The 16,378-nt window shown below is 41.4% G+C and overlaps 1 protein-coding gene across 1 annotated transcript; it reads left to right on the top strand.

The window, feature by feature from the left end:
• Positions 1-56: 56 nt before the first annotated feature.
• On the top strand, positions 57-10,873 carry LOC129069732 (cytochrome c oxidase assembly factor 7). Its single transcript, XM_054572401.1, has 3 exons — positions 57-212; positions 2,615-2,755; positions 10,165-10,873. Exons 1-3 carry the CDS (start codon positions 107-109, stop codon positions 10,611-10,613), a joined length of 696 nt encoding a protein of 231 aa, XP_054428376.1. The 5' UTR covers positions 57-106; the 3' UTR covers positions 10,614-10,873.
• The last annotated feature ends 5,505 nt before the right edge of the window (positions 10,874-16,378 follow it).

Here is a 16,378-nt window from a genome sequence, read left to right as displayed (position 1 = left end):
GCTTCCCCTGCGCAGGCCCCGCCCCTTCGCTGGCTCACGTGACTGTGGGCGGGATTCCGGCGGGACCTGGACAAGAGCGACTGGGTAACTGCAAATTGGGTGAGCCATGGCTGGCCTGGTGGACTTTCAAGATGAGGAGCAGGTGAAGTCGTTTCTGGAGAATATGGAGGTGGAGTGCAACTATCAGTGCTACCACGAGAAAGACCCGGACGGTGAGCGCCCCCGGGCCGCCTGGGAGCACGTGGGAGCTCAAGGAGGAGGGGCTTGGGCCGTACAGATCACGTGAGCGACCCCTGAGGGACACTGGAAGAGGTCACGGGCCGGGTACACGTCGGTATGGGGCCTGTGGAGCCCTGACGACCTTGTTTGTTGGGGAGAGTTGCGTTCCACGAGGACTCTGCGGGCTCGCAGCGGGGGAGTGCTCCGCCAGTTTCACCCTGGAGGCTGGGCGGGAAGGAGAAGTGCCTGGATACTTAGGGGAGAGGGACTGGGGATGTATCAGTGAACAGATGAAATTCTCTGTCCTCTTGGAGCTTACATTCCAGTGCGGTGAATTGGGCAATAAACATAAGGAAATAAATGAAATGGTGTGTAGAAAAACAGTAAGGGCAGCTATGGTCGGTGTGGCTCAGTTGGTTGGAGTGTAGTGTCCTGTACACCAAAAGGTTGGGGGTTTGATTCCAGGTCAGGGCACATATCTAGGTTGTGGGTTACATCCCCTGCTCAGGGTCGTATAGGGGATAACCAATAGCTGTTTCTCTCTCACATAGGTGTTTCTGTTTCTCAGTTTCTCTTCATCTCTCTCACTCCTCCCTTTTCTCTCTCTAAAAAATACATAAACATTTTTTTAAAAGAAAGTGCAATAGGAAACAACTGAGAGGTGTTGGGAGTTCAGGAGGTCAATTTAATTTTTTAATAGATGTATGTATGTATAGAGAGAGAAGGGAAGGAAGGGAGAAAGAGTGGGGGAGAGCCCTGGTTGGTGGGTCAGTGGATTGAGTGCCTGCCTGTCTGCAAACCAAAGTATTGCTGCTTTGATTCCCAGCCAGGGCACATGCCAGGGTTGCAGGCCAGGCCCCTAGTTGCGGGTCTGATTCCCTCTCTTTCTCCCTTCCTTCCCGTCTCTAATAAATGAATACAGACTAAAAAAAAAAAAAAAATGGAGAGCAACATCGATATGGGGGAGATAAATAAATGGGTGGCCTCTTGTACACTCCCAGTTGGGGACCTGGCCTCACAGCCCTGGCATGTGCCTTGACTGGGAATCAACCCAGCAACCTTTGAGTTAACAGGTTCTCAGGTTGGCGATCATTGAGTGGTCAGGAGGAATCATTGAAAAAATGGTATTTGAACAATGGAATAAGGTAAGGGAAATCTATGCCAGGTGGAAGTAACACCTAGTGGAAAGGACCTAAGACATGAATGTACTGTGTGTGCTCTGGGAACATTGAGTTGACTTGAGTGTGGGGTGGATGTTGGTGGCCAGAAGGGGACACTCAGAATAGCCAGTGCCTCTGGGTGGTTATCTACTTCCTACTTTATTTTTATAAAGGAAAAAATAAATGGCACTGGTCCTACCTTATAATAGCTTGCAGTCTAGTTTCCCGAACATGACACAGCTATTTCTTGATACTAACCAACCCACAGAGTTGCTCTGTGGTGTAATTGCTTGCAAAGAACCCAGGGTTGTTCTTTGAGGGCTGATCCGTGTCCTAAGTGTAGAAAGAATTCACAGGAGTTGGAGTAACTGAGGAGCAGGAAGGTTGGGAAAGATATCTGAGGTTGGTCAGAAGGAACAGGACTTCCCTGACCACCCAGTCTGTTAACCATTCCCCCAACATGCACAACAAACTGTCTTAAAATCCTGTTTTATTTCAATAACATTTATTATTGTTTGAATATAAATTGTTCATCCATTTATTTATTGTGTTTACCCCTCTAGAATGTAATTTTTAGGAGGGCAAGTGATTGTATTCTCAACATCTGGTACATAAATGAACATAGATGCTCCAATATTGTGGAGTGAAAATGAATGAGAGATGAGTGTTACTGGGAATGAAGAAGGAGCAGAGGGGAGAGATGTCAGAGAGGCTTGCTGGGGCTAGAGACTGCCAAGGAGAGCGAGTTTATTTCCAGCTCTTTTGGTAGCTACTGTTCTTACTGTTTTCAGGCTTCATGTTCCCAGCCTGGCTGAGGAATAGTAAGATGCAGTCATTGAACCACCCCTTTCTTGCTGCTACAAAGACTAGCTCATGGACACTTTTGGTTTTCTGTGTTTGACTACTGAACTTCCTAAGAAGTTCCAGAGCCGGCAGAGTTTCAAAGTCACTGCATCTTTGGGCTGGCCTGGCTGACCGGGAGCAGAAGTGTTGGGGTGAGGAGGAGTCACTGCAGGGGCCAAGGTCTCCCCAGGCCTTATACTGCTCAGTCCCTGCCTAAGAGCAGACAGTGCCATTTGTAGGAATGGCTGAACACCACCAGCATTCTTTGTCATGCTTCAGGAGAACAGAGACTGGTCCTAAATGAAAGACACATCTGGCCTATCACACCTGGAGCCTCTCCACTGTTACAAGTGGCCCCAGACTGAAGAAAAGCTCTTGTCCTCTTTTCACAGGTTGTTATCGGCTAGTAGACTATTTGGAAGGGATCCAGAAGAATTTTCATGAGGCTGCCAAGGTCTTGAAGTTCAACTGTGAAGAGAACAAACACAGTGATAGCTGCTACAAACTGGGGGCCTATTATGTGACTGGAAAAGGTAAGGAGGGCCTTCTTTTTGTGGTCCTTGTCATTGATAGTAATGCTGAACTCATACTGAGCCTTCTTTGCAGAAGGCATTGAGGAAGCACATTGTAGGAGGCTTTGGAAATGAACTCAGCAGAGTGATCAGGGGAAGAGTACGGCCTTGGGGTCTCTCTATTTGCAAGTAGTGAGTGGGAACTTGAGCCAGTCACTTTAACTCTGTGCCTTTTACATCACCTGTAAGATGTAGAAAAATATAGTACTTGCTTCATGGGGTGGTTGTGAGAAGTAAATATATTGAGGTAGGTAACGGCATCAACGCATGCATGCCTAGCCTAGAGGAAGGGATCAATAATAGTTAAATTTGTTCCATATATCTTTTCTCCCGGTGCCCTAATTGTAGTTATCATTGGAGTAGTGCTTAAGTCACTTATTGCTAAATAGCAAATTAGCCCAGCAAACTTATTTCACAAAGTTTCTATGGGTCAGGAATTTGGATGTTGGCTCAGCTGTGTGCCTCTGCGGTCCCTCATGAATTTGCAGACATTAGCCAGGGAGCTAAGGCTGCAGTCATTTGAAGGCTTGAGTGGAACTGAATTTTCCAGTTTAAAGATGACTTACCTCATATGGCTGTTGGTCAAGACTCTGTTTCTTGCCAGAATATCAGGAGACCTCAGATCTTTGTGACATGGATCTCTCTATGTGTCCTCATGCTATGGCATCTGGCGTTCTCCATCCAGAGTGAGTGATCCAAGAGCAAGAAGGAAGCCTCAGTGTCCTTTTTTTAAAAAAATATATTTTATTGATTAGGCTATTACAATTGTCCCAATTTTTCCCCCTTTGCCTCCCTCCACCCAGTACACCCATTCCCTCCAGCGGCCCCTTTCCTTATTTCATGTCCATGGGTCATGCATATAAGTTCTTCAACTACATTGCCTATACTGTTCTTAATACCCCCCTGTTTTGTACCTACCAATTTGTCCTTTTTAATCCCTATACCTTTTCCCCCATTCTCCTCCTATCCCCTCCCAGCTCATAATCCTCCCAATGATTTCCATATCTATGATTCTGTTCCTTTTCTGCTTGTTGGCTTAGTTTGTTTTTTAGATTCAATTGTTGATCATTGTACATATTTTGCCATTTTAATGTTCATAGTTTTGGTCTTCTTTTTCTTGTATAGTTCCCTTTAACATTTCATATAATAATGGCTTGGTGATGATGAATTCCTTTAGTTTTACCTTGTCTGGGAAGCATTTTCTCTGCCCTTCAATTCTAAATGATAGCTTTGCTGGATAGAGTAATCTAGGATGTAGGTCCTTGCTTTTCACCACTTTTAATATTTCTTGCCCAGTCCCTTCTATCCTGCAAAGTACCTTTTGAGAAATCAGGTGACAGTCTTATGGGAACTCCTTTGCAGGTAACTCTGCTTTTCTGTTGCTGCTTTTAAGATTCTCTCTTTAACTTTTGTCATTTTAATTAGGATATGTCTTGGTATGGTTCTCTTTGGATGCAACTTGTTTGGGTCTTGCTCTGTGTGCTTCCTGGTCTTACTTGTATGTCTGTTTCCTTCACCAAGTTAGGGAAGTTTTCTTTCATTATTTTTTTCAAATAAGTTTTCAGTTTCTTGCTCTTCCTCTTCGCCTTCTGGAACCCCTGATTTGGATGTTGGTACGTTTGGAGATGTCCCAGAGACTCCTTATTCTGTTCTCATTTTTTAAAAATTCTTTTTTTCTTTTTACTGTTCAATTTAGTGCTTTTTTTCTTCCTTATGTTCCAAATCGTTGATTTGATTCTTAGCTTCACCCCCTCCACTGTTGGTTCCCTGTGGATTTTTCTTTATTTCACTTAACATAACCTCAATTTCTGCTTGGGTCTTTTTTATGCTGTTGCAGTACCCAGTGATTTTGAAAATCCTGATAACCAGTGTTTTGAACTCGGCATCTGATAGGTTGGTTATCTCCATTTCATTTAGTTCTTTTCCTGGAGTTTTGTTCTGTTCTTTCATTTGGGCCATATTTCTTTGTCTCCTCAACTTGGCAGCCTCCCTGTGTTTGTTTCTGTGTATTAGGTAGAGCTATTTTGACTCCCTGTCTTGATAGTGTGACCTGCTGTAGAAAAAGCACCTGTAAATTGTGTGGGGCAGAGCCTTAGGTAGTCACCAGGGTGGGGTAACCCATTGTACTGCTTTGTGGCTCTGTGTGGGGGAGGGCTCAGTGCTAATGCCTGGCCTCTGGAGATTGCCCGAGAGGAAGCTGTCTCCCTGGCACTCACTCCCTTGCCAGTCACTTCACTTTCTCTCTGTAAGCCACTTGTGCTCTTCTAGCTCTTGCTCTGGTGCTGAATTCCAAAGGGGGTGAGTCTGCATGAGTCCTAAGTCCTTTACAGGCCTTTTAATAGAAGTCTCTTGAGAATCCTGTGGTTTCTTCTGCCGCCCCAACCCCTACCGGCTTTGGTAGTCAGAAGTTATGGAGACTTATCTTTCTGGCACTGGGACCCTGGATGGGTGGTCTGGTCTGGGGCCTGGATCGCTTGCTCCCAAGGTATCCCTCCTAATTTTTATCCACGACACATGAATGTGGGACCTCCCGTTTTGCTGCCTCTCTGTGCCTCTACTTCTCCGCCCCTACCATCTATCTGGATGAATGTGGCTTCTTTAAATCCTTAGTTGTTGGGCTTCCATACAGCTGGATTTTCTGACAAATCTGGGTGATACTTGTTTTGTAATTTTTTGTAGTTTTTTATAAAATTACAAAATACTTGTTTTGTAATTTTTTTGTAATTTTTTGTCTGATTGTAATTTTTTCTGTAGTTGTACACGGAGGCAAAGCTTGTTTTCCTACGCTTCTATCTTGGCTGGAAGTCTCCTCAGTGTCTTTTGATGAATCCTCAGTGACCTACCCTAGGATGTCACACACTTTTCATTCCCATCACATTCTATTTATTTGAAGTGAGTCAGTAAGTCTAGTCCACACTAAGGGGAGAGAACCTAAAAGTCCACCCCTTGAAAGCGAGATTATCAAAGAATTTATGGGCATATTTTAAACCACTACGAATAAAGACTATAACCTTTGGCAGGCAGTTTTTTGTTTTGTTTTTTGCTGACTAGATTTTGAGCTTCTTAAGGATGTTATGATTCATTCATTCCTTGTTCCCAGTGCCCAGTCAAGCCTAGTTAGAAAGATGTTCAGAGAAAGTTTAATGAAGAAGATTGCCTTTTTAACCCTGGCTGGTATGGCTCAGTTGGTTGGCACATCATCTCAAAACCAAAAGGTTGAGGGTTCAGTTCCCAGTTAGGTCACGTACTATGGTTGTGGGTTTGATCCCTGGTCGGGCGTATGTGACCCTTGGTCCAGATGCAGATGATCTCTGGTCCAGGAGTGGATCTCTGCATAAGGGAGGCAACCAGTCAATGCTTCTCTCTTGCATTGATGTTTCTCTCTCTCCCTTCGTCTCTCTAAAACCAATGGAAAAAAAAAAATACCCTCAGGTGAGGATAAGAAAAAAAAAAAAGATGTCTTTTTAAGTCTCTGGAGCTGTGTGGATTATTTCTGCTTTCACACGGGATTTTGGATCTGTGGTTGTCCCTATTTTGATCAAAGTTTAGCATCAACAGGAGTATCAGTTCCCCTTCTGGCGCAGAGGGACATTTCTTTCTTTTAAAAAAAAAAATATATATATATATTTATTTATTTTCAGAGAGAGGGGAAAGAAGGGAGAAAGACAGGGAGAGAAACATCGACGTACAAGAGGTACAATGATTGGTTGCCTCTCGCACGCCCCTAGCCAGGGACTTGGCCTGCCCAGGCATATGCCCTGACTGGGAATTGAACTGGCCGCCTTTTGGTTCACATGCTAGCACTCAATCCACTGAATCACACTAGCCAGGGCAAGAGGGGCATTTCTTTAATCTAGCAATTCTCCTAGTATCTTAACCTAAGGAAATAACTGAAAATGCAAATAAAGTTTATGTGCAAAGATACTTACCCAGCATTATTTACCTGGCAAATTTATCATTAATTTGTACTTTACAAGCCGTGCATAACTGCATTATATTAATTACTTATTTATTTTTATTTTTTAAGATTTTATTTTGGACCAGAGGGGAAGGGAAGGAGAAAGAGAGGGAGAGAAACATCGATGTCAGGGAGAAACATCAATTAGTTTGCCCTCGCATGCCCCCAGCTGGGGGTTTGGCCCACAACCCAGGCATGCCCCTGATTGAGAATCAAACCAGCGACCTTTTGGTTCACAGGCTGGCACTCAACCCACTGAGCCACACCAGTCAGGGCATATTAATTATTTTTTTAAAAACCCTGTGTGCTAACAGTAGCAACTTAGTTAAATAAATATTACTTCCATTGGATGGAATGTTATTTAACCCATTAAAAAAATGTTTCTAGCTCTGGCCGGGTGGCCCAGTTGGTTGAATGTTGTCCTGTACAGCAAAAGGTTGCAAGTTCCATTCCTGTTTGGAGCGCATACCTAGGTTGGGGGTTCTATCTCTGGTCTGGGTGCATATAAGAGGCAGCCGATCAATGTTTCTCTCTCACATTGATGTTTCTCTCTCCCCCTTCTTCTACCTCTAAAATTAATAAAGGCATATCCTCAGATGAGGATTTAAAAACAAACAATGATATTGAAGGGAACCATGGTGAGAAAACAATCACCTCTCATCAGGAGCAACGTAAGTCAGAAGACAAAAGAACAGTAACTTAAATGCTGAAAGAAAAAAACTTGTCAAATTTGAATTTCACTTTAGCAAAAATATCTTTTAAAATGAAGATGAGCCGTGGCTGGTGTGGCTCAGTGGATTGAGCACAGCCTTTGAACCGAAAGGTCATTGCTTCGATTCCTGGTCAGGGCACATGCTTAGGTTGCAGGCCAGGTCCCCAGTTGGGGACATGTGAGAGACATCTCTCACACATTGATGTCCCTCTCTTTCTCCCTTCCCTTCCTCTAAATAAATAAATAAATAAATAAATAAAATCCCTTTTAAAAAATGAAGATGAAATAAATTCATTTTCAGCTAACTAAAAACTGAGAGAATGAGTCACTAACAGACCTATATGACAAGAAATAAAGTTGTTTGGGTTGATGGAAAAATGATAACAGATTGAAACTAGGATCCATACAAAAAAATAAAGCACATTAGAATATGAGTGTAAAAAGAAGGCTTTTTCCTTATTTCTGAATGTATTTAATAGACTGTTTAAAGCAAAAATAATAGCAATGTATTGTGAGGCTTATATAAGTAGAAATAAAACATGAAAGTAATATATATAGAAGTAAAATATGACAGCAATAGTACAGAAAATGGGAGCATGGTAAATGAAAGTATACTGTTGTAAGATTCTTACATTACAGGTGAAGTGGTATAATACTAATTCATGGTAGAATGTGGTAAGTTAAGGATACATATTACAATCACTAGATAAACCACTGGCAAAAGAACTATAACTAAAAAAGTCAATGATTATAATGAAAGGAATTAGAAATATGCAATTAAAAAGAATGCAAGAAAGAGGAAAAAGGAGCAAAAAACATTTGGGACAAATGGGAAACAAGATTGTAGACATAAACCCAGCTATATCACTAATTGTGTTAAAAGTAAGTAAACAGGTAAAAGGCAGAGAATGTCAGACTGAATATAAAAGCAAGACCTAACTATATACTATTTAACTATGAAGGTGAGAGGAATACATTCTCAAAATTGAAAGAACTCAAGGAATAGAGAATCTATGAGGTTTTTTAGAAAGACGTATGATAACCAATAAAGAGGTGAATCAAAAGAAATAATTCAGGAATGGAGACAACCTTATGGAAAGACCAGTGATGAGTGGAATCCATTTAGAATGAATATTGGGCTAATTAGGGCTACCAAATAGAATGTAAATAAAATAAATCTTTACAACATAAAAACACTGTAACATTTACTGAGCACTTGGTATCTTCCAGGCTCTTTGTAAGTACACATTTAAGCTTCTAACATACTTTACTGATGAGAAAACTGAGACTCATAGAGGCTGAATAACATGCCTAAGGTCACAAAGCTGACGAGTAATGGAGCTGGGACTGGAGCCTAGGTTTTCTGGCTGCAGAGCTCAGGCTTCATTAACCACTGTGCTGAACCCTTTCCCTAAGCTGAAATAATATAACCAACCAGCAAGAAGTAGAAGATGAGGGAGGAGAGATGGGAGGGTGTGTAAGATGCCAATATCCTCATATTTTCTAGTTGTGAGTCAGTACTCTCTAAATTTTAGTTAAAAAATAAAAACAATGACTAACCTTTTGATATTTTTAATTATTTATATCACAAGGGCCCATTTAGGAAATTTCTTTGGTGAAGAAATACTCTTCTGGCATTCAGCAGCTTCTTCAGTTTCACTTCAGTTTGGTTTTCTTCTGATAAATTCAAGTAAAATCAAAGTTAGTTTTTTACTAGCATATATAATCCAACTTTTCAGAGTACTTCTATCTAGCTGTGTATTCAGCCAGCCAGTATTTAATCTGAAGAACACTTCCTACAAAGGTGACTGGAAACAGTATTCTCTTAATGTGATGATGGTTCTTTCCAGGTGGTATATTTGGAAAGATTTCTTCAAAAAATAATGTTAAGGGACAGTTTAAATGTTTATATTTTTTGAGAATGGATGATAGTACATGGAAATTTCAAATTTCCATTAATAAACTAAAGAAAAAAAGTGAGCGCTGTAACTACCTCTGCTTAAAATGACCCATTAGTGGTTTCCCATTTATTGCTCCTAGGAGTCTAAGTCCAGGATCCTTAACACGACCTACCATACCCTGCACCATCTGACCCGTGCCTGGCTCTCCAGCTTTCTTCCCCAGGATTTCTGGGTTCTAGCCACATCGGGTCCTTTTCTCTTTATACCCTATTCCTTCTGCCTGGAACAAGTCATATTTTCTTTTCCTTCTTTTTTCTATTATTTCACAGCTCAGATGTCACTTCCTTGGGGAAGTGGTCCTTGATCTCACCTCCTAGTCTAGGTCAAGGTCCCGATATATTCTCAAAGCATCCTGTACTTTTTCTCCATACACTTGGCATACTTACAGTCATGCATTTACTTTTGTAGTAGTTTAATGTCTGCCTCATTAGACTATAAGATCCACAGACAGGGACAGAATCTGTTTGTTCCCCAGAACCTAGCATAGTAGTTGGCAAATAATGTACGTTCAGTATATATTTAAATAAACTTTTTTTCAAATGAGACCTTATGAGGCAGATCAAACAGGTAAAGAAGGCAAAAAGTGGAATGATAATAATAGCTACCTCATAGGGTTACAGCGAGAACATGGTATCTTATAAGCACTTTATTATATGTTTGCTGCTTTAAATATATACTGAGACATTCTAGGTTCTGCCCTGGCTTTGATTTGTTTTCTTTTTCTTTTCCTTCCTCCCAGGCGGACTGACCCAGGACCTGAAAGTTGCTTCCAGCTGCTTTCTGATGGCATGTGAGAAGCCTGGGAAGAAGTCCGTGGAGGCATGTCACAATGTTGGTCTCCTGGCACATGATGGGCAGGTCAACGATGATGGCAAGCCCGATCTGAGGAAGGCCAGAGACTATTATACAAGGGCCTGTGATGGCAGCTATGCCCCTAGCTGTTTCAACCTCAGTGCCATGTTTCTGCAGGGCGCTCCCGGCTTTCCCAAGGACATGAGCCTAGCATGCCAATACTCGATGAAAGCCTGTGACCTGGGCCATGTCTGGGCTTGTGCCAATGCCAGCCGCATGTACAAGCTGGGGGATGGTGTGGAAAAGGACGAAGCCAAGGCCGAGGCACTAAAAAATCGGGCCCTGCAGCTACAAAAAGAACAGCAGAAAAACATCCAACCTTTAACATTTGGGTAGTGTGGCCCACCCTGGTGCAACAGACGCTGGCACCCCCCAGTCCTGATGCACCCCTGAGAGGTCAACCTGCTGGAGCAGAAAGACTTGAGACTTGATATTCTCGTAGCCCTGGTTACGTATACCTGTTGCCCTAAAGTGTCACCGATTGGGATATAGCCTGAAGCGTTTATTTCATTAACTGGTGTGTTCTGTGAAGAGACCGACATTAATGGGGTCTTAGATCTCAAACTCTTAAACAGCTCTGTGAAAAAACAGCAAACCAGAGAGCCATAGAGAATGCGGGGGGCGGGGGGGGGGGCAGGGCGGTGGTGGAGAGAGGGGAGAAGGAGAGACAAAGAGCAGGAAACTGGAAATATTTGCAGCTACATGGCCTGAAGGAATCAGACTTGATCATCATGATTATTCATATTATTTTAGTTGGGAGGGGGCTTGAAAATCAGAAAGTATCTTGATTTACATAATAAAGGGCTTGAGGAACTAAGCACAGTCACGACTGCCACCCTCTGACTTATGTAATCATTGGTGTGGGCATTACTTTTGCCTTTAGAGTCACATTTTTCAATAAATTAAGAAATTGAGGTTAAAGGTTGATATGATTCAGAGTTGCTAAAGAGGATGAAACATAAGCCAGCCCTCAGTGGAGACATTCACAATGGGGTAGCATCCCTAGCCCCCTTACCTGGTGCCGCTCATCACATGGAGGGAGCAGATTATTCAGGTAGGGATTTGTAAGGGCTTTGTGACACATTTTTGTCCCTCAGAACTGAACCTTTTTAACTGTCCCTGTGAATAAAATATTTTGATTGATGAGTATTTTTGTTATTAATGTTCTCTCCAGATTCTGGGTAGGGTAGAGATTATGTTCTTCAGTGGCTGTGCATTTTCTGTACAATGTTTGCTTTTTCTATTCTCCTCCTAACTTGTCACTAGGGGGCAAGCTTGTCACTATCATGCTGGTAACAGGAGTGTTATTTCTGTCACCACCTACAGATTTTTGGGCTTCCAGTTTTGCAGCTGTGTTAGAAGGAAAGCTTGCTGTGTAGATGGTCTGTAAGCAGAGCTTACCAGTTTCTCCAGCTGATAGAGGAGAGTGACTTTGCTCAGAGCAGTCAAGTTCTAAAAAGCAAGTTCATTTTAAAAATACAGCTTTTGTCGTGTTTCAAATAAACAGGCCAGCAAGCATGTGAAAAGATGTTCAACATCACTAGTCATCAGGGAAATGCAAATCAAAACCACAATGAGGTAACTCCTTTCAGGATGGCTTTTTTTTTTTTTTTTTTTAAATCTCTATATATCTTTGCAAGGATATATAGAGATTGGAAACTTTATACATGGTTGGTGAGAATGTAAAATGGTGCAGCCACTATAGAAAAACAATATGATGATTCCTCAAAAAATTAAACAACATATGGTTCAGCAATTCCACTTACAGGTACATACTTGAAAAAATTAACATCAGGATCTCTGAGATATTTATACAACCATGCTCACAGAGGCAGTCACAATAGCCAAAACATACAATGGAATGTTAAGCGGCCTTAAAAGGAAGGAAATCTGATACATGCTGTAACATGGATGAACCTTGAAGACATTACGCTAAGTGAAAGAAGCCAGTCACAAAAAAACAAGTATTGTATGATTCCACTTAGATGAGGTATCTAAACGCGTATAAACAGTAGAATGGTGGTTGCCATGGTCTGGGGGGAGGGAGAAATGGGGAGTTGTTTAATGGGTATAGTGTTTCAGTTTTGCAAGATGAAAAACATCTGTAGACTACTTGCACAAAAAAGATGAATATTCTTAACACTACTGAACTGTACACTTACAAATCATTAAGATGGTAAATTTTATGTGTACTTAACCACAATTTTTTAAAAACCTGACATTTAATTTTTTTTAGATGCAAGATCTGAAATTTTTGACTATAAAAATACTATGTTCTTTTGAAATGCACTTTGGGACATAGCAAAAGAAACAATTGCTTTCACTACCCTTTACGACCTATCAGCATTCTTTGGCCCAATAATGATGTTTAACCATCTTTTAAGAATCACATCTTTTCCTAAGATTGACTTTATTTTTAATCTCCCCAGTAAGACATGTAGCAGCAGGTTGAAAACAATAACAACAAAGAACTAATGAAACAATAGGTTTCTACCCCTAGTAAGTTACTTGGCATTTTACAAATGGAAACAAAACATTTAATTTAGGCAGTCTGTCAAATAGACTATCCACAAGATCAGAGAGTGATGACTGACTTGTATAGTGTGAAAAGCCAACAGAAATCACCTGTTGGGGAACAAAAAATACAGTAACTCATTTCTACCGGCATTTCCTGTTAAGGGTAGAGTTAACTTTGCAAATCTGCCAAAAATAAAGCATCTAATTTGCTGAATGTTCTCATTTCCTAAATTTAACAGCACACTCGAAATTATTATTGGACTTCCATCTGTTGAGTAGAGAAATAGGAGTGTAAATTCAAAGATTTCAATGAGAATTTTCCTTTTAACTGCAAGGTAAATATTTATTGAATTAAAGTGTTTTGTTGCAACCACCATATATATTGGCTACATGTATCTTTAGAGCCACACTGAGTTCCTGTCCTTCCTAAGTACTTTAAAAGCTGTTTATGTTGGACATGTCAAATCATTTGGCTGAGGAATCCATGCACAAAAATCTCTTTTGCATTATTGTAACTTTTCACATAATAAATATTTGTTATTTTTTGTGAAGATTTTTATTCATTTTTAGAGAGAGGAGGAGAGGGAGGAATGGAGAGAAACATCAATGTGTGGTTGCCTCTTGTGCACCCCCCATCGGGGATATGGCCTGCAACCCAGGCATGTGCACTAAACTGGGAATTGAATCGACAGCTCCCCAGTTCACAGGCCAGCACTCAGTCCACTGAGCCACACCAGCCAGGGCCAAAATTAATATTCTTAGTCATTGGTTCATTTTAGCCGTAGGATCAAAGTTCATTAACATAAAGCCAAGTAGCATAGGCTTAGAGTGTGGATTGCATGTGTAAACTAAAACAAGATGGAAGGGGAAAGCATCACGTAGGTGTTTTTCAGATGACTTAGATCTTTTAAAAGATTTGTTAAAAGGTAATGAATTATTCCATGATGGTTTTATTTGATGTATCACTAGAAATAGTGAATTCAGTTTGATTTTTTAAAAAAATATTCACATCTTTGAAATAATAGGTTTTATAATTTTGACAAGGTTTATTTGACTTTTGGGCTATGTTTTTATAGACCTGTGGTGCCTGCCTGCCTGCCTGCCTTGGATCACATACTGAGATAGTGCTGGGAACAATAGAATAAGTATTAACAGTGTCAAAATACTACATTTTACAAAAGTCATTCAAATGCAAAGAGTAATAATTTACTATCCAGAAATGTCTTAAGGCCATCTCATATCCAGGTTGCCATGGCAAGGATTGGGTTGATAATGGTCAGCATGGCTGAGTTTCTCACTTTTGTTCAAGCTTTGAGGCAAGGTTTAAAAATGGGTTATCAGATTCTTGTCACAGCAAGCAGTATTATTACTGTGTTTTCCGACCAGTGGGCATTGGAATCATTACCAGCTATTTCCAATGCTTTCCCTCCCTGCCAGGCTTGGACTGGGTGGTCAAATGAGGGAGAAGTTTCATCATTGACTAGTGGCTTGTGTTCTCATTAGTGTTCTCACTAAAACCTCACAGTGCAATGCTGTGTGCTGTGAGAAAAGAAAGAAGGAGTCCCAGAGAAGGGTGGGAAGGATGGAGGGTCTAGAGATCTGGGTTTTATCTTCTGAGTCACGCAGCAACACTGAAGGGTTTTGAGCAGGAGAATGAAATAATCACATTTGGAAAACATATCCTAGTGTGGAAGGATTGGAGGAGAGCCATGTAGGGGGAGGAGAAGGGTGGAATCAAGCATGTGGATAAAAAATAAGCAGATTTCAAGAGTATTTGAGATCTTGCTCCCCAGCATTTTTCATCAGTTTGGTGTAAACTCTTATAAAAATTTAATTAAAAACAAAACAAAACACAAACATTTCTAGCCTGGGCCCTTGGGTGGACAGGGGGAGCCATTCATATTGATTTGGAGCCTATGAGTTCAAGATGGGGATAAAAGAACTTTCCAGAGCTGTTTGGTAATTCTTTTAAATTTAGAAATACATTACATTTTAATTTGTTAATGTTTTATGAAATTGCTTGAAAAATTTTGTGAGAGGGAAGAAGGAAAATGCCTAGCTTGACTTTAGGTTCTACCGCGTGCCACTCTGGATTAGTCAAAGGCATACTAAGCATGAGTGTTTAGGGCACATAACAAAGAATGGGAAAACAGAAATTAAAAAAGAATTTACATTTTTAAAAAGCCCAAGTAATCACCTTGGGGGGAAAATGCAAACTTTTGTTCCTAATATTTGTTTTGCGGTTTAGGTCCCTTTAATGTGAATTCTACATTAGGGTTGGGGGGCACCAGATTTTTGGAGGTTCGTAGGTCTAAAGGTCTTAACCAGTTCCGATCTGGGGTTTGCCCTTTATTGGCTGTGTGACCTCAGGCAAGTTACCTAACCTTCTGGGTCTTGGTTTTGTCACCTCTTAGATGGGGATATCAATTCCTTCCAGGAATTCCAGGGTTAAGAGGATTAAATAGTAGTTCTTATCATAGAATGATAAACGTTCCTTTAAAAAGTTCGTTTATGGGTCCAGATTTTACAATTAGATATTTATTTTCTCTCTAAGTGGCAATGTTGGCTTGTGAAGGAGTCTAGCTTTTAAAACAGGCTGCCTCTGCTGGCATTCTTTTAAACCCCCAGAGCTGATTGTGAGGCTCTCTAGGGGTATTCAGGGCATAAAACAGCTGCAGGAGGCAGGCGTAGAGAGGGGGTGGGGATGGGGCCTGCCCTCCTACTTCCTCTCTTCCCTGCTGCCCTAGTAGAGAGTCTCCGAGAAGACTTGCACCTGCTGGGGGCCCAGAGTGGAAACTATTCTCAGCTGATGCCCCTCTCCAGGCTTGAGGAGTGGTGATTGTGTTACAGTTTATAAATCAGCCCTCCCCGCTGTCTAAAGGGGAAAGGCCAAAATTTTTTGCCCAACATATAAGTCTCCCCACCGCCATGATACAGTCCCTGCCTCCATTTTTAGCTCCATCTTGTTCCTAACCTGGGCTTCTACAACAGGAAGGAACTGCGTATAGTCGCTGTACCACTGCCACAAAAATAACGAAAGCAACCAGGCTGTTTCTTTCTGCCATGTTTTTGTGATGTTAGTTCCTCTGTCTGGAATGTCTATCTTTTATGTAGAATGACCTTCATCTTTTAAGACTCTGGAAGCATTCCCTTCATGCCCTGGGCTGTTAGAGGCTCTGCCCACTAGTGCCCCATCACAGCACTGATCACACTCTGTTATCATCTGTGTACTGATGGTCTCTACTTCCCACAAGACTGAATTCCTGGAAAACAGGGATATGATCGGCTTCATCTCTATTCTCTGCCCAGAACGAGGCTGGGCCCATGCTAGGCCATCAGGAGCTGCTTGCTGAGACGGAGAGTAGAGTGGCACTTCAGTAGCCTCCCGACCCCCGCAAGACAAATCAAGTCCAGGCTGCTCTTCACATCCAAGAACCAGTGTAAGCCATCAGGCTGTACTGTTTTTGAAACTGCTTATCAAGAAAAACCCCTGTCTAAGCTGGAGGTGGTACATGATGAATCAGTACTATTTTGGGGGGTTTTATTTAGGAAAGTATCTTAAAAAATCAGTGTTGAAATAATAA

Source organism: Pteronotus mesoamericanus, unplaced genomic scaffold (assembly GCF_021234165.1).
Source record: "Pteronotus mesoamericanus isolate MK-2021 breed Mesoamerican mustached bat unplaced genomic scaffold, CSHL_Meso_final contig_105, whole genome shotgun sequence".
NCBI lineage: Eukaryota > Metazoa > Chordata > Mammalia > Chiroptera > Mormoopidae > Pteronotus > Pteronotus mesoamericanus.
This window is presented reverse-complemented; position numbering and strand designations above follow the sequence as displayed.